Source organism: Narcine bancroftii, chromosome 2 (genome assembly GCF_036971445.1).
Source record: "Narcine bancroftii isolate sNarBan1 chromosome 2, sNarBan1.hap1, whole genome shotgun sequence".
NCBI lineage: Eukaryota > Metazoa > Chordata > Chondrichthyes > Torpediniformes > Narcinidae > Narcine > Narcine bancroftii.
Window position 1 is genome coordinate 45,328,709 of NC_091470.1, and position 21,066 is coordinate 45,349,774.

The 21,066-nt window shown below is 40.9% G+C and overlaps 1 protein-coding gene across 3 annotated transcripts in view; it reads left to right on the forward strand.

Moving 5' to 3' along the window:
- Positions 1-21,066, forward strand: part of tdrd9 (tudor domain containing 9) — a 156,122-nt gene that overhangs the window by 75,533 nt on the left and 59,523 nt on the right. For all 3 annotated transcript variants that reach the window (XM_069916545.1, XM_069916546.1, XM_069916547.1), the window contains exons 22-26: positions 4,034-4,141; positions 7,408-7,508; positions 7,905-8,078; positions 9,769-9,886; positions 10,421-10,630. In XM_069916545.1, coding sequence (XP_069772646.1) covers positions 4,034-4,141; positions 7,408-7,508; positions 7,905-8,078; positions 9,769-9,886; positions 10,421-10,630 — 711 coding nt within the window. The remainder of the gene's footprint in view (positions 1-4,033; positions 4,142-7,407; positions 7,509-7,904; positions 8,079-9,768; positions 9,887-10,420; positions 10,631-21,066) is intronic.

A 21,066-nucleotide genomic window follows, 5' to 3' on the forward strand; every position in this document is an offset into this window, starting at 1 on the left:
AGTCTCTATGTTTTCCAACATCCTTGGGAGGTTATTTGTATCCTCTCTTGTAAAAACAGAACTAAAGTAAGAATTTAATTGGTCTGCCATTTCCTTATTCCCCATTATATATTCCCCTGATTCCGACTGCAAAGGACCTACTCTGGATTTCACCAATCTTTTCCTCTTGACATATTTATAAAAGCTTTTGCAGTCGGTTTTTATATTTGCCGCAAGCTTACTTTCGTAATTTATTTTTGCTCTCTTGATTAATCCCTTTGTCCTCCTTTGGTGCATCTTGAACTACTCCCAGTCTTCGGTTGTGGTACTTTTTTTGGCCAATTGATATGCTCTCTCTTTGGATCTAATGCTGTCTCTAATTTCCCTTGTTATCCACGGTTGAGTCACCTTTTTTGGTTTATTTTTATGCCAAACCAGTATAAACGATTTTTGCAATTTCTCCATTAGATCTGTGAATGCTTTCCATTGTCTATCCACAGTCAACTCCCCCATAAACACCACCCAATCAATCTTACTCAACTCCCGTCTCATACCATCATAATTCCCTTTATTTAAATTCAGGACCTTAGTCTCGGTTTTAATTTCATCACTCTCCATGTCGAGTGAGAATTCGATCATATTGTGATCGCTCCTACCCAAAGGGCCTCGTACAACAAGATTGTTGATTAGCCCCTTATCATTGCATAATACCCAATCTAAAATGGCCTGCTCCTGAGTTGGTTCCTCGACATATTGGTCTAGATAACCGTCCTGTAAACATTCAAGGAATTCCTCCTCCTCAGTATGTTTACTAATTTGGTTAGTCCAATCTATATGCAAATTAAAGTCTCCCATGCTGACAGCTGTTCCCTTATTGCACGCTTTTCTAATTTCTCTTTTAATGCCTTTCCTCACCTCTACACTACTCGCATCTTCCGAGTTGATATCCTTTCTGTCAATTGTGTCGGTCCCTTCTCTCACCATCAATACTACCCCACCCCCTTTTCTTTCTTGCCGATCCCTCCTAAATATCGTATACCCCGGGATGTTAAGTTCGCAGGCTTGCCCACCCTGCAGCCATGTTTCTGTAATCCCAATCAAATCATATTTGTTTATCTCAATTTCCACAGCTAATTCATCTACCTTGTTCCGAATGCTTCTTGCATTAAGATATAAAGCCTTCAGATTTGCTTTTTTCACCCTCCTTGCTCTTTCTGATTTTTTTACTTTCACTGCCTAACCTAACTTTTCCTGTTTTATCTTTTCTGTCCTTTGCCCTATTATACAGGTTCCCACCGCCCTGCCAAATTCGTTTAAACCGCACTTGACAGCTGTACCAAACCTAGCTGCCAATATATTGACCCCTTTTGGGTTTAGGGGTAACCCATCCTTCTTGTAGAGGTCATGCCTTCCCCAAAAGAGATCCCAATGATCCAAGAAGCCAAAACCCTGTCCTTTACACCAGCCCCTCAGCCACACATTAATTTTTCTTAACTTTCCATTTTTGTCCTCAGTTGCACTTGGCACAGGTAGCAAACCAGAGATCACCACCCTGGCTGTCCTATTTCTTAGTTTCTGTCCTTGCTCTCTGTAATCCTTTTTTCAGTACTTCCTCCTTTTTATCTATGTCATTGGTACCCACATGTATCAAGACATCAGGCTGTTCGCCTTCCCCTTTTAGAATACCCTGGACCCGATTTGAGATATCCTGCACCCTTGCACCAGGGAGGCAGCACACCATGCAGGAATACCTATCTGGCTCACAGAATCTCCTGTCTGTATTTCTGACAATGGAGTCCCCAATGACCACTGCATTCCTCTTTACCTTTTGGTCTACCATGCCAGGCTCAGTGCCAGCGACCTAGTCACTGCTGCCAGCTTCTGTCAGGTCATCTCCCTCAACAGCATCCAACAAAATATACCTGTTACTGAGAGGGATATTCACAGGTGTGCTCTCCATTTTCCTGGTATTTTTCTTCCCTCCCCTGACAGTTACCCACTTACCTGACACATCTGTTCTTGGGGTAACTATGTCCCTGAAAGTTGAATCTATCAACTCACTTTCCCTTACCAGCCGTAGGTCCTCAAGTTGCAGCTCCAGTTCCCTAACTCGGTCCTTAAGGAACTGCATCTCGGTGCACCTGACGCAGATGTGGCTATTTGGGAGGGTGGGACTCATCCATGGTTCCCACATCTAACATCCAGTACAAAGCACTAACCCCATAGGCATGACTGAGCTAAAATAATGCCACTTACCTTTCTCCTCGCCTGCTTTTGCCTAAGCCTGTTGAGCCAAAGGCTGGAAGTCCCACTCCTTCAGTGCCCCACTCACTCAGTGCGCCGCTCCTCGCTGGCTACTCCCTCCCCTTTTACTCCTTTTACTGGCCCCTTGACCAATTAACCTTTGACCAATTAACCCAGTCACTCTCTCCAAGCTCCTGCTCCTCTGACTCACAGCTCAAACTCCAGCTGCTACCTCCTCAGACTCCCAGCCCGATTTGAGTAGGCCCAAGCCTCAGTAAGCCCTTGTATTTAACTGCTTACCTCCACGTCACTCTCTCCGAGCTTCTCCTCCTTCAACTCCCAGCTCGAATTTACATATAGATTGGACTAGCCAAATTAGTAAGTCCAGCTATTTATTCTACTCACCCTCTGATGCTGTCTCTTGGCTCCTCCTCCTCTCACCCGACACCAGGCACTGACTCACTGTCTCCTCCGACCCCGAGTCTGACCTTTCTGAGCCCAAGCCCCGGTAAGTCCAGCTATTTATTCCACTCACCCTCTGATGCTGTCTCTTGGCAGTGGTTCTCAATTTTTCTTCCCACTCACAAACCATCTTAAGTAATCCCTTACTAACCACAGAGATCCTATAGCATCCTATGCCATAAGTGCTCTGTGGTTAGTAAGGGATTACTTAAGGTGGTATTTGAGTGGGGGGGGGGGGGGGAAAGGTTAAGAACCACTTTCTTTGATGATACAAAAATTGGCAGATTTGTGGATGTTGAAGTTGTTCAAGGACACAGCAGGATATAGATCAGTTGGAAATCTGGGCAGAGGAACGGCAGTTGAAGTTTCATCTCGATATGTGTGAGATGTTTCACTCTGAATTGTAAGGGGAAAGTGTACAGTAAGTGGTAGGGGCTTATAAGAATTAATGCACATAGGGATCTAGGGTGCAAATCCATGGCTCCCTGAAAGTGAAACATGATTGGATAAGATGATAATGAAGGTATATGTTATGCTTGCCTTTATTGGTTGGGTCATTGAGAATAAATGTTTGGAAGTCGTGTTGTAGCTGTGTTAAACTTTGGTTAGGCTGAATTTGGAATATTGTGTACAGTTTTGGTTGTTGCAATAAAAGAAGTATGTGAAGGCTTTGGTTCACCAGGATGTTACCTGGATTGGAGAGTATTACTATAACTATAAGGCACAATCTTAATTATTTTCTCTGCAGAATTGGAGACTCAGGGATGATGCTGAGATTGAAGTGTATAAAATTAAGAGAGGCACAGATAGGTTAGATGTCAAAAAAAATTTCCCAGGGTGGAAATGTCAAATTTAGAAACCATGGATTTAAGGGAGAAGGAGAAAGTATAAAAGATGTCAAAAATTTTTTTAAACACTGAGTGGAAACTGCCTGGGGTGGGCTGCCAGAGGAAGTGTGGAAGCAGATACATGGGTCATTCAGTCAAGTATGTGAACAAGCAGGGTATGTGAACAAGAGGGATAAAGACCATGTTCAGATAGATGGGATCCATTTCAATTAGCATTTTGCTTAGCACAGACATTACAGCTGAAGGGCCAGTTTTTCTGCAGTACTCTTCTTGTTCTGTTGGTCTTGAAGAACTTGATTGATTCTATTCCTACAAGGCATGACAGATGTCCTGGCACATTGTATGTGATGAAGGAATGTCATTTCAATCTTCTCTTCAGTGCATCAATGAGCAGAGTTTTATGCAGCTATTTTTATACACATGTGATTTCTATTTGCATCTAAATAACTGATTATCTTTAATGAAATTGAGGGCAAGCTGTATTTATTTTGTTTTCACAGGTTGTGCTGGCTGGTGCTTTTTATCCCAATTATTTCACATTTGGTCCGGTCTCCGAAGAAATTGCTGTGAGAGACTTGGCTAGAAAAGATTCAAAAACTACTGTGGTGGTACATAGCTGTTAATTTTAGAAGAATGTTCCTGCATTCCAGCATGAACAAATTATTGTATACATGACATTTTATGATAAGCTGTCAGATTTCAATACTGTGGTTTAGTACACATTGCTATCAAGGATGTTCAAAGTATTTATCTGCTCATTTTTTTTAATTTTAAAAGAGAGACTCTTCTTTTAAATTTAATTTTTTCTTTGTGTACCATACATAGCAAGAGACAAGCAAAAATAACTGAGGTCATGCTATAAGAATTGGGATATTTGGCACAGAATGAAGAGCATGAAATTGGGATAAAAGAATTAGTAATAACCATTAATAGAAATGCAAAAAAAAAAACCCAGAAATTGTTGGAAATAACAGGTCAGCCAGCATCTATGAAGAGGAAAATTGTTAACAGTTCCAGTTAATGACCATCATGGTCATCAACTTAAAATCTTCATTTATCTCTCTCCATAAATACTGACCTATTGAGTATTTCTAGAATTTACTCTTTTTGGAGTTAACCAAGTAGACTTTATGCTTCAGCTACACAAATTAAAATTTTAATGTATTGTAAATGTCTTGGCTAACAATTATTTTGGTGAAATAATGAAATTAAGCATTTTTTGGGTGCTGCATCCATGTACAAACGCATGTTTCATTTTGTGTCAAAGAACAAAACTGCATTCTAATATTTAACAGGGATTAACATAGTTTGAATTTTCTGAAAAATATTTGGTACTTGACCACTGATGCAATTTTTGAGAAGTTTATATGAACTCCAATCATTGCTTCATCAAAGGGAATTATTTTGATAACTGATCCACAGAACCACACGTCAGATTAGTTAAGGGCAAAATGACACCGGGAGGTCTTGTGGGGTGGGGGTTCAAAACAAAGATATCATGAACCTGCAGTAAGGAAAGGTATCCATCTGACAATCCTATTACTCTAACCAGCTAATGGGGAACAAACACATCACAGCAATGTTGGAAGGCCTTGTGCCAAGCTCTGAGCACTAAAATGTCCTGCAAATTCTTAAGTGTTGAGTTTGTCACAAAATAATTGTGCAATGTGAAGGGTCTTTTATGAACAGACCAAATGTTATCTCTAGTATTACATAAAGCCCATGTATAGAGCACAATTTAGAGTATGGGGTTACAGGGGCAGCATGAGGTTCATTCAAGAGCCTCCTAGGTGCAGGGAAGAAATTGCCTTTAAGCTTGTTGGTGAGCACTTCCACAATCTTGAACCTTTTTTTCTTGATGGGAGGAAGGAGAAGAGAGTGTATTCAAGGTTCCTCTTATTGACACATACTAATACATTAAAAATGTAAATGGATGGCAGACAAAGAGCTTTCATCATTATTGCCTGGGACCCCTGCATTATGAGAGAAAGAGAAGCAAAAGAGAGGCCCTTCAGAAGCACAGATTGGATGGGAATCCATGTCCAATGCTCCTGCAGCCTCTGAAGCTGCAGTCTTTTGTCGATTTGTTGGCAACCCAAGATCCAGTTTGGGGTATGACGAGTCTTTCAGTATGTTGGCTGCCTTTCCAAGGAAGTGGAAAATATAGATGGAGTCCGTGAAGGGGAGGGAAATTTGCATTTATGATCTGAACTGCATTTACTATCTCTGTAGTTTCTGATCTTGAGCAGAACAGCTCCCATGGTCTTCTGTTATGTACCAGCAAGTAGAGATTTTAATGGAATCAGCAGGCAATAATAAGCAGTGGTGGCTCCTGTAGGACTTCAACTCTGAAATCAAAGTGACATTGGTTAACCATATAACCATATAACTACTTACAGCACAGAACAGGCCAGTTCGGCCCTACTAGTCCATGCCGTAGCAAATCCCCACCCTCCTAGTCCCACTGACCAGCACCCGGTCCATACCCCTCCAGTCCCCTCCTCTCCATGTAACGATCCAGACTTTCCTTAAATGTAACCAATGATCCCGCCTCGACCACGTCTGCTGGAAGCTCATTCCACATCCCCACCACCCTCTGCGTAAAGAAATTTCCCCTCATGTTCCCCTTATAATTTTCCCCCTTCAATCTTAAATCATGTCCTCTAGTTTGAATCTCCCCCTTTCTTAATTGAAAAAGCCTATCCACATTTACTCTGTCTGTCCCTTTTAAAATCTTAAACACCTCTATCAAGTCCCCTGTCAATTTTCTACGCTCCAGAGAAAAAAGCCCCAGTCTGCACAACCTTTCCCTGTAACTCAGACCCTGAAATCCTGTCAACATTCTCGTGAACCTTCTCTGCACTCTCTCTATTTTGTTTATATCTTTCCTATAATTTGGTGACCAAAATTGTACACAGTACTCCAAATTTGGCCTCACCAATGCCTTGTACAATTTCATCATAGCCTCCCTACTCTTGAATTCAATACTCAGATTTATGAAGGCCAACATTCCAAATGCCTTCTTCACCACACCATCTACCTGAGTATCAGCCTTGAGGGTACTATTTACCATAACTCCTAAATCCCTTTGTTGCTCTGCACTCCTCAATTGTCTACCATTCAATGTATATGACCTATTTAAATTTGCCTTTCCAAAATGTAGCACCTCACATTTATCTGTATTAAATTCCATCAGCCATTTCTCAGCCCACACCTCCAGCCTTCCTATATCACCTTTTAATCTACGGTAATCTACCTCACTGTCCACAACACCACCAATCTTTGTGTCATCCGCAAACTTGCTTATCCAATTCTCCACCCCTACATCCAGATCGTTAATATATATAACAAATAATAGTGGACCCAGGACTGAACCCTGAGGAACTCCACTAGTCATCGGCCTCCAATTGGACAAACAATTTTCTACCACTACTCTCTGACACCTCCCATCCACCCACTGCTGAATCCATTTCACTACCTCTTTATTTATACCTAATGCCTCCACCTTTTTTCCTAACCTCCTGTGGGGAACTTTGTTGAATGTAGCTTCAGGCCTCATTTTGGATACTATTTAATACTGTACCTTAACTATTTGGGTAATGCTGTCATTTAAAAGATAAGAATACCCATGTAATTTGGACAGATTAGTCTTTTCCCCCTGCTTAATTGATTTCTCTCAGGGCTGTGATGGATAGTTGCATTTTCGTGAGTTGAAATGTAGTTGAAAGTATTACCCATTTGTCGTTTCTTGAAAACTGTTGCAAATGAGCAAAATGTACCAAAGCATTCCAAGTCTCATTTTTGATCATAAAATGAAATGCTTTCTGAAATAAAACCATGTTTAAAAGTGAATTTTGATTTGTTTTTGTTACAGGTGAAGAATATGCCTCCTTATGGATTTCTATACTATAAACAGCTCCAGTCTCTGTTCAGGCCATGTGGACAAGTCAGAACCATTTCATTTGATGGATCTAAGTAAGTTCTTTTTGGCCTGATGAATCTTGTTTTACATATTTCATATGAACTTTTCCCCATATCTGAGATTCAGTAACAGAAAAGTTCAATTATCCAAACTATTTTTCAGCAGCGACATGACGTCACAAGTTGAAAAAAAATCTTCACCCGACATGCGTATGTAGGGCTCGGCGATGACTGATCTTCCATTAACCAATACAAGTATTCTGTTGATGCTATTGGGGTGCTTAAAGCCATTATTCAGTCATACGAAAAATCCAGTTAACCAAAAAATGTCCTGTCCCAAACTTTTCCGATATGGGGAAACATACTGTACTACTTAAGCTTATTTTAAATATTCCAATTTACAGAATGTTTTCACATCAACAATCTTAACACTTTTCCTCATCAAAACAGGGGCTTTGTTGAATTTGTTCAAAATCCAATGAAGAGAACAGAGATTCATCCTGCAGTATACATGGCATTGAAGATGACCCAGCAACACATTCCCCTGCAGTTAAATATTCATCCTGTTGAGGATATTGAACAGTTGATTCAGGGACAGCATTATACAAACTTACGAAACCCAAGGTAATTACTTATTTAGTGTGATGCTATAAAATTAATTTCTAGTATAAACATCCTAAATACAAATATTTTAGAAAAAAAATAAATAGCAAATAAAGATGAATTTGAGGCAATAAACAAAACATGGACATTTTTGATTACTTGATCAACAGACAACCCTATACACAAATGTGTTTTGTTTTGCTGCAACATTAAGTCTCTTAAATCAGAATGTGGAACCATTTGAAATCCATAGTATTAAGTTACCTGCAGCATAATTATGATAGAAAGTTAATTATGCTGAAATGTTCAACTTAAACAGGAGTACAATTCTCTCTTTGGAGCAGGAACATTTTAAATAAAAAATATATTTCATGCTAATAATCAAACACTTGAGTTCTTCATGTTTGTAATTGCTTTCAGCTCAATTTGATTGAATTACTGGATCTGGACCCCACATCTGACTGCTGGAAAGCTTAATTATTTCAGACAGCAGATAAGTTCATGTCTTGGAATGACTGACTTATGATTGCAGCATTAAGGGTTCAATCCAATGAATGAGCTTTGAGACAGAGGAGGAAACTGGTGATTTTGCTCCACAGAGCCATGGAGATGATTCAGAGTTGCAGATAATGTTGCATCTTCTGTGAGCTTGATCATGCAATTGCTCTTGAAGCCCCCACCACAAGACCTATGCTGTACCCAGTATTAAGAAATCTTTTTACAACAGAATGGTAAACTCATGACAGCACATGACAGCGTTTTATTTGTAAATATGATAATTTACTCTTGTCTGATAAGACTGGTTTATACATCTCTATACTTTTAAGTCTGTAGCCTGTTGTAGTGTTCTGTTCAAAACCAATCTGAGACTTTGAAGAAATCTGAAGGCTTTGAATAGCTCCTGTCTGTACCTCCATTGGAACCAAAAACCTGCAGCATCAGACAATGGAAATATTATTGGTTGGCACAGTACTACATTCCACTTCCAAATTATGCCTTTGTGACTCTGCAAGAGCTTCTGCTCAATTAAGCTTCTTCCACTTTTGCACTATGTCAGGTAAACCAGCATGTCAGGCATTTGGTTATACATTGCATTAGCTTCCTCTGGTGTGTTCCCCTCATGCAGTCCTCCCCTTATCAGAGATTTCATTGACAATATGTGACGCCTGGAAGGTTTAATGATGCATCAGTTGTTTTCCGGGTCTATTTTTTCACCATTCTCAATCCTGTCAAGCCCTCACAGATCTTTTGTTAGTGCACTGGTGGGACGAGGTCAAGATAGAGCAGGAATGAAGGGAAAGTGGGGGTGGGGTAGGAGCAGAATAAAGTGAAGGGAAGTTGGGGGGTTTTGGAGAAGCAAAAAGGAAGGAAATTTGGGGTGGAGGTGGAAGCAGGATGGCACAGGATGTCATGGAAATGGTTTTGGTAGTGGGGAATGCCACATTATACATACAGTGCATTAGCAGGAGTTGATGTGTATGAACCAACACAATGATAGGGTATTGGTTCAATTTGGGAGTAAAAGTACAAGGGAATTCTTAACTCTAAATTTCAGGGAATGAACCATCAGAACAGGTTTTCAAAAATGTTTGCCCAACGTAGTTGTAAAAATATGAGCAGCAATTACATTTTGAATATTTATTACCCATCCCTAATTATGAAAACACATTGAGACTTGGTCACAATGCGGCTGATTATCTCTCTAATGTAGATTGTGCGTGGACTTTCAAAACTGGACTGTTGAAGTAATGCCTGAGGAAAAGTTGAGAGGTCCTTTGGAATTACAATGTGATCCTGATCCACACTTTTTCACCATGAATGTCACTGAGGTAATGGAATAATCTGAACACTAAAGGAATTGTTAATACACTGACAATTGGTTGTGTGAAGGAAAAATGTAGGATAAGTAATTCCCACAGATAAATATACCAAGCTAAAAGTAGAGAGACAAACAGATGAGTTTTGGTTTGCACTAGCAAAGAGTTATCATAGAAAATGCTGTTATCTTTTGTTTCCAGCTTGCAGTAAAATTCCATAATTAGAATAAAGGTTCTAATAGGTTGATATATATTGATTTTGTTTTTGTAAAAGCACAAATTTTGAGACTGGTGAAAAAATATATAGATTTGAAATGTTAACATGTAATGTGTAACCTGCTAAACATTTTCAATATCTTCTGTTTTCTAGCATCTAGACCAATTTAGTTTTGAGAATTGGAATAATTAAAATATTGCCAATTAATACTGTACTAAACATCTTTGTACCAATGATTGGGATTTAAATCTACAGCAAAGAGAGAATGTTAGTTGTGTGTTAATGGTCTATTTATTAATTGAGTTATGATTTTTTTTTCTTCTGTTCAGATTGTTGATGTTGGACATTTCTGGGGTTACAGAACAGATGGTGAGAGCTTGCAGACCCTGAGCAAACTGATGATTGAAATCAAGCAGCTGACATTGACACCACTGATTGTGGAACCATGCCTTGATTTTTGTCTTGCACCATTCACAGACTGCAATGAAACCTATTATTACAGAGCAAAACTCTTGCAAGTGTCAGGTGATGTAGCTGAGGTAAGAGTTTAACAAGTAGATAAGTTTTCTCTCTGCTTGTGATGCCAGTGCAATTATCAAAGACTAACTTAGTTTGCATGGTAGACCTTTTTTTTTATTGTAAGAGTACATACATGACATCACATACAACCCTGAGATTCCTTTTTCCTGCGGGTGTGGGAGAATTGCCTCTAATTGGTAGTGCAAAAAATAAACAGTACAGTCTAAATAAATAACAAATATGCAGGGAAAGAGCTGAGATTGTAGTAGAAATAGGGTTGTGATAGTTAGGGATTTCAATTTTCCTAACATTGATAGGGAAACACAATCAGTGAGAGGGCAGGATGGCTTAGACTTTGTACAATTTGTTCAGGATTGCTTTTTACAGGAGTATGTTGAGGTGCCTACTAGAGGGGAGGCAGCGTTAGATCTATTGTTAGGGAATGGAATAGGGCAGGTGACGGAAGTGTGTGTTGGTGAGAACTTTGGATCCAGTGATCATGGGTCCATTAGCTTCAACTTAAATATGGAAAGGGATAGGTCAAGTCTGAGGTTGAAGGTCTTCAAGTGGGGGAAGGCTAGATTTGAAGAAATGAGAAGGGATTTGCAGACAATTATATGGGCTGATTTTTTTCTGGAAAGGATGTAGATGAAATTTGGAAGGTATTTAAAGAGATATTGAGAGTACTGGATCTTTACGTGCCAGTCAGATCGAAAGGCAAGGCCAAAAGCTTAAGGGAACCGTGGTTTTCTGGAAAAATTAGGAAGTTGGTTCGGGTTAAGAGGGGGGCATTTACTAAATTTAAGAAGTAAAAAATGGATAAGGTGTATGATTATTGCATAGATTGCAGAAAAAACCTTAAGAAGGAAATTAGAAAGGCAAAAAGAAGGCATGAGGAGTCAATATCTGATAAGGTAAAAGTGAATCCTAAGGTTTTTACAGATATGTGAATAGTAAAAGGAGAGTTAAGGATAGGATAGGACAATGAGAGCGGTGAACTGTGCGAGGAACCCGTATCAGATGGGAGAGATATTAAATGATTTTTTTTCTCATCTGTGTTCATGAGGGAAAAGGACATTGAACTATGCGAGATAAGTGAGGCAAATGGCTTAGTTATGGAAAAGATAGGGATTACTAAAGAGAGGGTTTTGGAGCTTCTAGGGTCAGTAAAAGTGGATAAGTCTCCTGGTCCTGATGGGATTTTCCCCAGGGAGGTCAGGGAGCAAATAGAGGCACTGTCAGTGATTTTTCAAAGATCACGAGGAGGATGTGGTGCCACGGGATTGGAGGGTTGCTAATGTAGTTCCCTTGTTTAAATAAAAAGCACGAGTAATTATAAGCCTGTAAGCTTGACTTCGGTGGTAGGGAAAGTTATGGAGAGTATTCTTAGAGATGGTGTTTATAAATATCTAGATAAGCAGGGATTCATCAGGAGCACCCAGCATGGGTTTGTGAAGGGGAAGTCATGTTTGACAAACTGCCCTCTCACTGATTGTGTATTGGCCTATGCGTTGTGTGGTTTTGTGTTGAAAAGTGACAGTTTGCCTTAGAAAGCCAAGGTGAAGGTGGACTGATGAGAGAGTGGGAGACGGACTGAGCAAGTGCAGAAAATTATCTAAAAAATTTCTGGACTTGGACGATAAACCATCACTGGGGATGCTGTGGAGTGGAAGGAAGCCCTGAGCATGAGTCATTGTCTGGAAGACAGTTTAGAATGTTGGGATTTCAAAAAGGAATGAACATTCCAAAGGCAGCAAGAAGGATCTGGACCAAGCCGTTGTTCCTCTCTCTCCAAGCAACACAAGACAACTTTGAATTTTGTGCTATCTCTCTCTCAAAGATCTTTTGGTTTCAGTTTACCAAACAAACGTAATTTTGTTTATGATCTTTGCTTCGGTTGAAATCGAAGTTTTGTGAGTCTTGTGTGTTTTGTGTATTAAGTTTTTCTGTTGGCTGGTTGGAAATATAACAGACTTTAATTACATATGTTATATTTAGGCTGGGGAATTTATTAGTTTTACACTGTTATAGAAATTTGTATATTAACCAGTGGGCATTGTTATAAAAGGGAGGATTTTGAATTAAAATTTGAAGGTGAATTTTTGTTAATAAAGTAATTGTTCATCTTTACCCCTGTGTGATATGCCTTCTTTGTGGTTGCTCGTTTGATCTTGTAACATGAATCTTGTTGAGTTTTTCAAAGAAGTGACAAGAAAGGTGGATGAAGGTAGGGCAGTTGTTGTAGTCTATCTGGATTTTAGCAAAACATTTGATAGGGTTCCATATGAAAGGTTAGTAAGGAAGGTTCAGTCATGAGGGATTAATAGAGAAATAGTAAGATGGCTTCAGAGGTGGCTGGAGGAGAAACAGCAGAGGGTCATGGTGGACAACTGTCTGTCAGGATGGAAGCCTGTGATGAGCGGTGTGCCTCAAGGATCAGTGCTAGGTCTCCTCTTGTTCATAATTTACATTAATGATTTGGATGATGGGGTGGTTAACTGGGTAAATAAATACGCAGACGATACAAAAATAGGGGGAGTGGTGGATAGCAAGGAAGGTTTTCAGGGATAACAGAGGGATTTGGTTTATCTGGTGAGTTGGGCTGAAAGATGGCAGATGGAATTTAATGTAGAGAAGTGTGAGGTGCTTCATTTTGGTAAAAATAATCAAAATAGGACATATGCAGTAAAGGGGAGGACATTGGGAATGCACAAGAGCAATGAGATCTTGAAGTTTTAGTGCAAGGTTCCTTGAAGGTGGATTCTGATGTTGACAGGGTGGTTAAGAAGACATTTGGTATGTTAGCCTTCATAAATCATAGCATAGAGTATAGGAGCTGGGAAGTGATGCTGCGACTGTTTAAGGCATTGGTGAGGCCAGGTTTGGAATATTGTGTTCAGTTCTGGTTACCAAATTATAGGAAGGATATAGATAAAATGAAGAGATTGCAGAGAAGATTTACAAGGATGTTGCCTGGCTTAAAATACCTAGAGTACAGAGAAAGATTGAAGAGGTTAAGACTTTATTCATTGGAATGTAGACGGTTGAGAGGGGATTTGATAGAGGTGTTTAAAATTATGAAGGGAATAGATAGACTAGATGCAAGTAGACACTTCACCCTGAGAGCAGGGAAGATTGAAATAAGAGAACACAAGTTGATGGTAAGGGGGCAAAATTTTAGGAGAAATATTAGAGGATGCTTCTTCACTCAGAGAGTGCTGGCTGAATGGAATAATCTTTTGGAGGAAATAGTTGAGGCAGTCAATTCTTTCATTTAAGTGGAGGCTGGATATATACATGGATAAGAGGGGGTTGGAAGGTTATGGATGGAGAATAGGCGGGGGGATCTAGCGGAGTTGTTTGAGTGAACCGGCGTGGACCTGAAGGGCCGAGATAGCCTATTTCCATGCCATAAACTGTTATATGGTTATAATAAAAGAACTGTATATAGATAACAAATGTAAACAAACTGTGCAATACAGAGAGAACAAAGAAAATCAATAAAGTACACGCAAGTGTCATTAAATGAGTCTTTGACTTTGAGTTGAGGATTCTGATGGTGGAGGGGTAGTAGCTATTCTTGAACCTTGCGGCAGCTGGTCAGCACACTTTCTACCACATCTCTGTAGAAAGTTGCCAGGGTTTCTGGTCTCCCAAACCTCTGCAAACTCCTGAGGAAGTAGAGGCGCTGACGTGCTTTCTTCATGATGCCATTGGTTTGTTTGGTCCAGGAAAGACCCTCAGAGATAGTGTCTCCTAAGAACCTAAATGTACTCACCCTTTCCACCTTTGATCCCCCAGTGATCACTGGATTGTATACCTCTGGCTTTCCCTTCCTGAAGTCAACAATCAGCTCCTTAGTTTTGGTGACATTGAGTGTAAGGTTGTTGTTGGTGCACCATTCAGTCAAGGTTTCAGTCTCCATTCTGTGTGCTGACTCATCCCCTTCCTTTATACAACCCACTACTCTGGTATCGTCAGCAAATTTGTAGATAGTGCTATTGTTGTACAGAGCTACGCAATCGTAGGTGTAGAGAGTAGAGAAGAGGGCTTCAGTACTGATGGAGATTGCGGAGGAGAAGTTGTTAACAATTTTCCCTGATGTGTAGACTGGAGGTGAGGAAATGTCTGATATTACTTTCTCAATCAGCACTTCTCCTCTGACACAAGTTGGAATATTCAGACTCTCCCATGCTTACACGTTAGGTAAATGTGGGAGAGAGAGCTCAGCTTTGCGTAGGCACCAGTGACTATAAAGGGTTTTATGAAGCCCTGAAGGCAGTGTACAGCCCTTCGCACCACACTCAGTCCCTTGCGCAGTGCAGACGGCCAGGCGCTCTACACAGATGAGGCGTCCATCCTGAACTGGTGGCCAGAATATTTCCAGACTTTCTTCATTGTCAACCTCATGGTCCAAGACTCAGCAATTCATCCTATCCCACAACAGCCAGGGAAAACAGAACTGGACAAGATTTCAACCCTAGAAGAGACTGTCAAGATCATAGAGCAGCTGAAAAGTGGTAAAGCAACGGGAGTCGATGGAATCCTACCAGAGGTTTGGAAGCATGGGGGCCCAGCGTTACTCGCCAAACTCCATGAGTTCTTTGTCTGCTGGTGGGAACAAGGTAAACTACCATAGGACCTCCATGGTCCAGTCATCATCTCCTTGAACAAGAACGGGAATAAAAAAGTCAGACTGCTCCAACTACCATGGGATAACTCTGCTCTCCATCGCAAGAAAAATCCTCACAAGAGTACTCCTGAACAGACTGGTGCCCATCCGAGAGAGCCAGTGAGGCTTGAGAGCCAACAGGAGGACCATCAACATGGTGTTTGTTCTCAGGCAGCTCCAAGAGAAGTGTAGAGAACAGAACAAGAGACTAGATGACATTTGTCAACCTTACCAATGTGTTCGACACTGAGCAGGAAAGGTTTATGGCAAATCATGGAATGACTGGGGTGCCCCCATAAGTTCCTCAGCATTGTCATCCAGCTATATGAAGATCAGCATGCCCAAGTCAGACACAGCAATGACCTCTCAGAGCCCTTCTCAATAGTCAACAGTGTAAAGTAAGGCTGTGTCTTTGGACTGACTCTTCACTATTTTTATCAGCATAATGCTCCAAAAGGCCACAGAAGATCTTGATGCTGAGGAAGGTGTCTACATCTGATACCGTACCGAGGGGTCTACAGTCCCACACAAGACATTGGAGCAACTCATTGGAGGGCTACTATTTGTTGACAACGCTGGCCTTGTTGCCCATACAGAGAGAGCCTTGCAGCATATAACATCCTGTTTTGCAAAGACTGCCAAGCTCTTCAGACTGGAAGTCTTATAACCATAAAACAATTACAGCACAGAAACAGGCTAGTTTGGCCCTTGTAGTCCATGCCGAACATCTTCTCCCACTTAGTCCTATTGACCTGCACCCAGCCCATAACCTTCCATACCTCTCCTCCATGTACCTACCTAACTTTTCCTTGATTTAAAATCGAGCTCGCATCTACCACTTTGGTCAGAAGCTCATTCCATACTCCCACCACTGTCTGAGAGAAGTAATTCCCCCTCATGTTTCTCCTATACTTCCCCCTTCAATCTCAATCCATGTCCTCTTGTTTGAATCTTCCCCACTCTCAATGGAAAAAGCCTATCCACATTTACTCTTTGTCCCACTCATAACTTTAAATACCTCTATCAAATCACCCCTCAATCTTCTATACTTTTGGAAATAAACTCCTAGCCTGTTGAACTTTTCCCTGTAACTGAAACCCTGGAAAATCTTCTTTGCACTCTCTCTATTTTGTTGATGTCCTTCCTATAATTCTATGACCAAACTGCAAACAGTATTTCAAATTTGGCCTTATACTACTTCAACGTGAAATCCCAACTCCTGTACTCAATGTTCTGATGATGAAGGCAAACATACCATAAGCTTTCTTCATTACCCTATCGACAAGTGACTCCACTTTCATGGAATTATATACCAGAATTCCAAAATCCCTTTGTCCTACTGCACTCCTCAGTTGTCCACCATTTAATGTCTATCACCATTGCTGATTATTCCTTCCAAAATGTAGCACCTCACACTTTGCAGTATTAAACTTCATCTGGCCTCTTTCTGCCCACTCCTCCAAGTGGTCTACATCCCACTTCAAGCTTTGGAAACCTTTCTCACTGTCCAGAAATCCACCAATCTTAGTATCATATGCATATTTACTAGTCCAATTTACCACCTTATCATCCAGATAGTTAATATATATTACAAACAGAAATGGACCCAGAACTGATCCCTGAGGTACTCCACTAGCCTCCAATTTGACAAACCATTTTTCACCACTATTCTCTGGCATCTCCCATCCAACCACTGTTGAATCCATTTCACCACTTTAACATTGATATCTAATGATTGAACCTTCCTAACTAACCTCTTATGCGGAACCTTGTCAAAGGCCTTATTAAACTCTATATAGACAATATCCACAGCCTTCCCTTTGTCAACGTTCTTCATAACCTCCTCAAAAAATTTTAACATTTATTAAACATGATCTACCACACACAAAACCATGTTGACTACTCCTAATCAATCCCTATCTACCAAATAATTCTATATTCCATCTTTAAGAACACTCTTCATTAATTTACCTACACCAGCATCAAACTGAGAGGACTATAATTAACCAATTTACTTTTAGAGTTTTTTTTTTAATGACAGTGCAGCAACATGAGCCACCCGCCAATTCTCTAGTACCTTCCCCGTGGCTAATGACATTTAAATATTTCTGTCAGAGCCCCCGCTATTTCTACACTAACCTTCCTAAAGGACCGAGGGAATGTTTTGTCAGGACCTGGAGTTTTATCCACCTTTCTTTGGCTTGGCTTCGTGGATGAAGATTTATGGAGGGGTATGTCCACGTCTGCTGCAGGCTCGTTGGTGACTGACAAGTCCGATGCGGGACAGGCAGGCACGGTTGCAGCGGTTGCAAGGGAAAATTGGTTGGTTGGGGTTGGGTGTTGGGTTTATTCTTCTTTGTCTTTTGTCAGTGAGGTGGGCTCTGCGGTCTTTGCCCGCCGAACTGTGAGGCGCCAAGATGCACGGTTGGAGGTGACATCAGCCCACTGGCAGGGGTCAATGGGGCAGGCACCAAGAGATTTCTTTAAGCAGTCCTTGTACCTCTTCTTTGGTGCACCTCTGTCTCGGTGGCCAGTGAAGAGCTCGTCATAGAACACGATCTTGGGAAGGCGATGGTCCTCCATTCTGGAGACGTGACCCACCCAGCGCAGTTGAATCTTCAGCAGCATGGATTCGATGCTGCGGACTCTGCCAGTTTGAGTACTTTGATGTTGGTGATGAAGTCATTCCAATGAATGTTGAGGATGGAGCGGAGACAGCACTGATGGAAGCGTTCTAGGAGCCGTAGGTGATGCTGGTAGAGGACCCATGATTTGGAGCCGAACAGGAGCATGGGTATGACAATGGCTCTGTACACGCTGATCTTTGTGTGTTTCTTCAGGTGGTTGTTTTTCCAGACTCTTTTGTGTAGTCTTCCAAAGGCGCTATTTGCCTTGGCGAGTCTGTGGTCTATCTCTGTCGATCCTTTATTCACCTTTATCCACCTTTATTCTCTTCAAAATAGCCAGTACTACCTCCTCATTAATCTGTATATTTTCCATGACCTCACTATTAGTTTTCTTTACTTCACCTACTCAATATTCCTTTCCTTAGTGAATGATGAAGATAAAAAGATCATTTAGAATTTCTCCTGTCTCTTCTGACTCCTCACATAGCCTACCCCTCTGATCCTCAAGGGGCCTAATGTTATCCCTCACTATTCTTTTACTTTTAATGTACCTGTAGAAATCCTTTGGATTTATTTTTACATTGCATGCCATAGCAGCTTCATATTTCCTTTTAGCCTCTCATTTCTTCCTTAATATTTTTTTTGCATCTGCTGCCTATACCTATTGTACACATGCCTCTTCCTCCAAACCAAATTCCTAATTTTTCTTGAAAACCTAGGCTTCCTATATTTTCTGACCTTTCCTTTAATCCTCACAGGGACATACTGACTCTGTACTCTCAAAATGTCCCCTTTGAATATCCTCCATTTATCTGTTGCATCTTTTTTGAATTTTATTTTTGATTTTCACAGACTCGTGTAAATTCAAATATACAACACCATCTCTTCCAACACCAGTAAAACATCCAGAATCCATTTTTTACTCCCCTTACCCCTTTCTCACCCCCTTTTTTAATATTTTATTTTAAAAATTTCATCCACAACACAGTCAATTACAAAGTTGTAAATACATACATCAAGCATAAGTCATATTATGTTCAATCCACCCCCTCTCCTCTGAAAGGTCCCCAGAAAAGAAAGTGGGAAATAAAAAGGCTAGAATAGATATAGCAAAAGAAAAAATGAAAGAAAGCAAGGATTATCCCAGAAGTACTTTTATTCCGTTGTATCTGCCCAAATCACAAATCTCCAATAATTAAAATCTTTTTGAGTTGCCCTCAACTTCTCTTGAAATCAAAATATAAAAAGAAAAGGTAATAATGAATTTAACCATACCATTCTTTCTTTCTTTGGCTTGGCTTCGCGGACGAAGATTTATGGAGGGGTAATGTCCACGTCAGCTGCAGGCTCGTTGGTGGCTGACAAGTCCGATGCGGGACAGGCAGACACGGTTGCAGCGGTTGCAAGGGAAAATTGGTGGGTTGGGATTGGGTGTTGGGTTTTTCCTCCTGTCTTTTGTCAGTGAGGTGGGCTCTGCGGTCTTCTTCAAAGGAGGTTGCTGCCCGCCGAACTGTGAGGCGCCAAGATGCACGGTTTGAGGCGATATCAGCCCACTGGCGGTGGTCAATGTGGCAGGCACCAAGAGATTTCTTTAGGCAGTCCTTGTACCTCTTCTTTGGTGCACCTCTGTCACGGTGGCCATTAATTAATACATAATTAGTAATAAGTAAGAATTCCCCCTTACTGGCACTGTTTAAATATAAACAGCACCACCCCATTCTATTATCTGGGATGCAGCATCTACCACAAAAAAGCACATGATCAGAGGCTCCCAGACCCTGACACCCCTAACCTCCTGGGTATCCATATCTTTTAACAATGTATCAACCTTAATAATCAAATTACAACAATCAGTGAGATAAACACATCTCATTCCCTCGGATCGTTATTACGTAATGTTTCCACAAATTCTGCCGCTTGTTTACTATGGTGATAGAACCACTGGACTATCTGTGTCTGCCTGTGCTTGTCTGCATTCCTGCCTACTGCATTTTCTGTTCATTTTCAACCTTTGCTTTCACTTTTTTTTCCACTTGATGATTTATTTTACCCTCATCTTGCATTTTTTCCATATCAGCTGTCAGTTTGATAAAGTTTGTATTCGTGTGTTTTATTTCAGACTTCAGTGGTACAACTGATCTAAATGATCTTTTTATCTTCATCATTCACTAAGGAAAGGAATATTGAGTAGGTGAAGTAAAGAAAACTAATAGTGAGGTCATGGAAAATATACAGATTAATGAGGAGGTATTTTGAATCATGCTGGCCTACCCCTGAACCTGTGAATCCTCCCTCCCAGGAATCCCTATAAAGGCTGTTATGCCCAAAATCCTCCCTTAGTACCTGACTTGGATCTGAGCCAGCAACGTGTGATGTCTTAAGGTGATTAAAGCTTATTAATCACAGCTCTGTCTAAAGTGGTTGATTGATGGTGCACCCAGGTAGCTGAATTGTAGCGCTATCTCGTCAGATACCAATATTGATAAAGGGGTTGACAACAGACTGGGAAAGGCAAACAGCCCATTTGGCAGGCTATACAAAAGAGTGAAACAACAAGCATCTGAAGAAAGGCACAAATATCAATGTGTACAGAGCCGTTGTACTGACCACCATCCTGTTCGGCTTCACATTATGGGTCACCTACTATTACCACCTACAACTCCTTGAGCGCTTTACCAACGCTGCTTCCGCACCATCCTCAACATCCACTGGAGTGACTTCGTCAACACATTGAATTCCTCAAACAGACTGAGGATACCAGTATCAAGACCATGCTGTTGAAGATGCAGTTACACTGGGCAGGACACATCTCTAGGATGGAGGATTATTGCCTGTCCAAGATTGTGCTGTATAGCGAACTCTCCATTGGCCACTGTGACAACAAGGGGCTCCGAAAAAGGTACAAGGACTCTCTGAAGAAATCCCTTTGTGATTCTCATATTGACCATTGCCAGTGGTCTGCTCTAGCCTCCGATCGCATGGCCTAGTGACACACCATTCATCAGTCTGCCTCCTCCTTCGGGAACACGTGCAGGGCTGGCCTTGAGGACAAATGGAAATGGAGGAAGAACCCATGATACAGCAGCACCAAACCCAGAACAGAATTTCCCTTGCAGCTGCTGTGACTGAGCATGTCTGTCCTGCGTTGGCCTAGTCA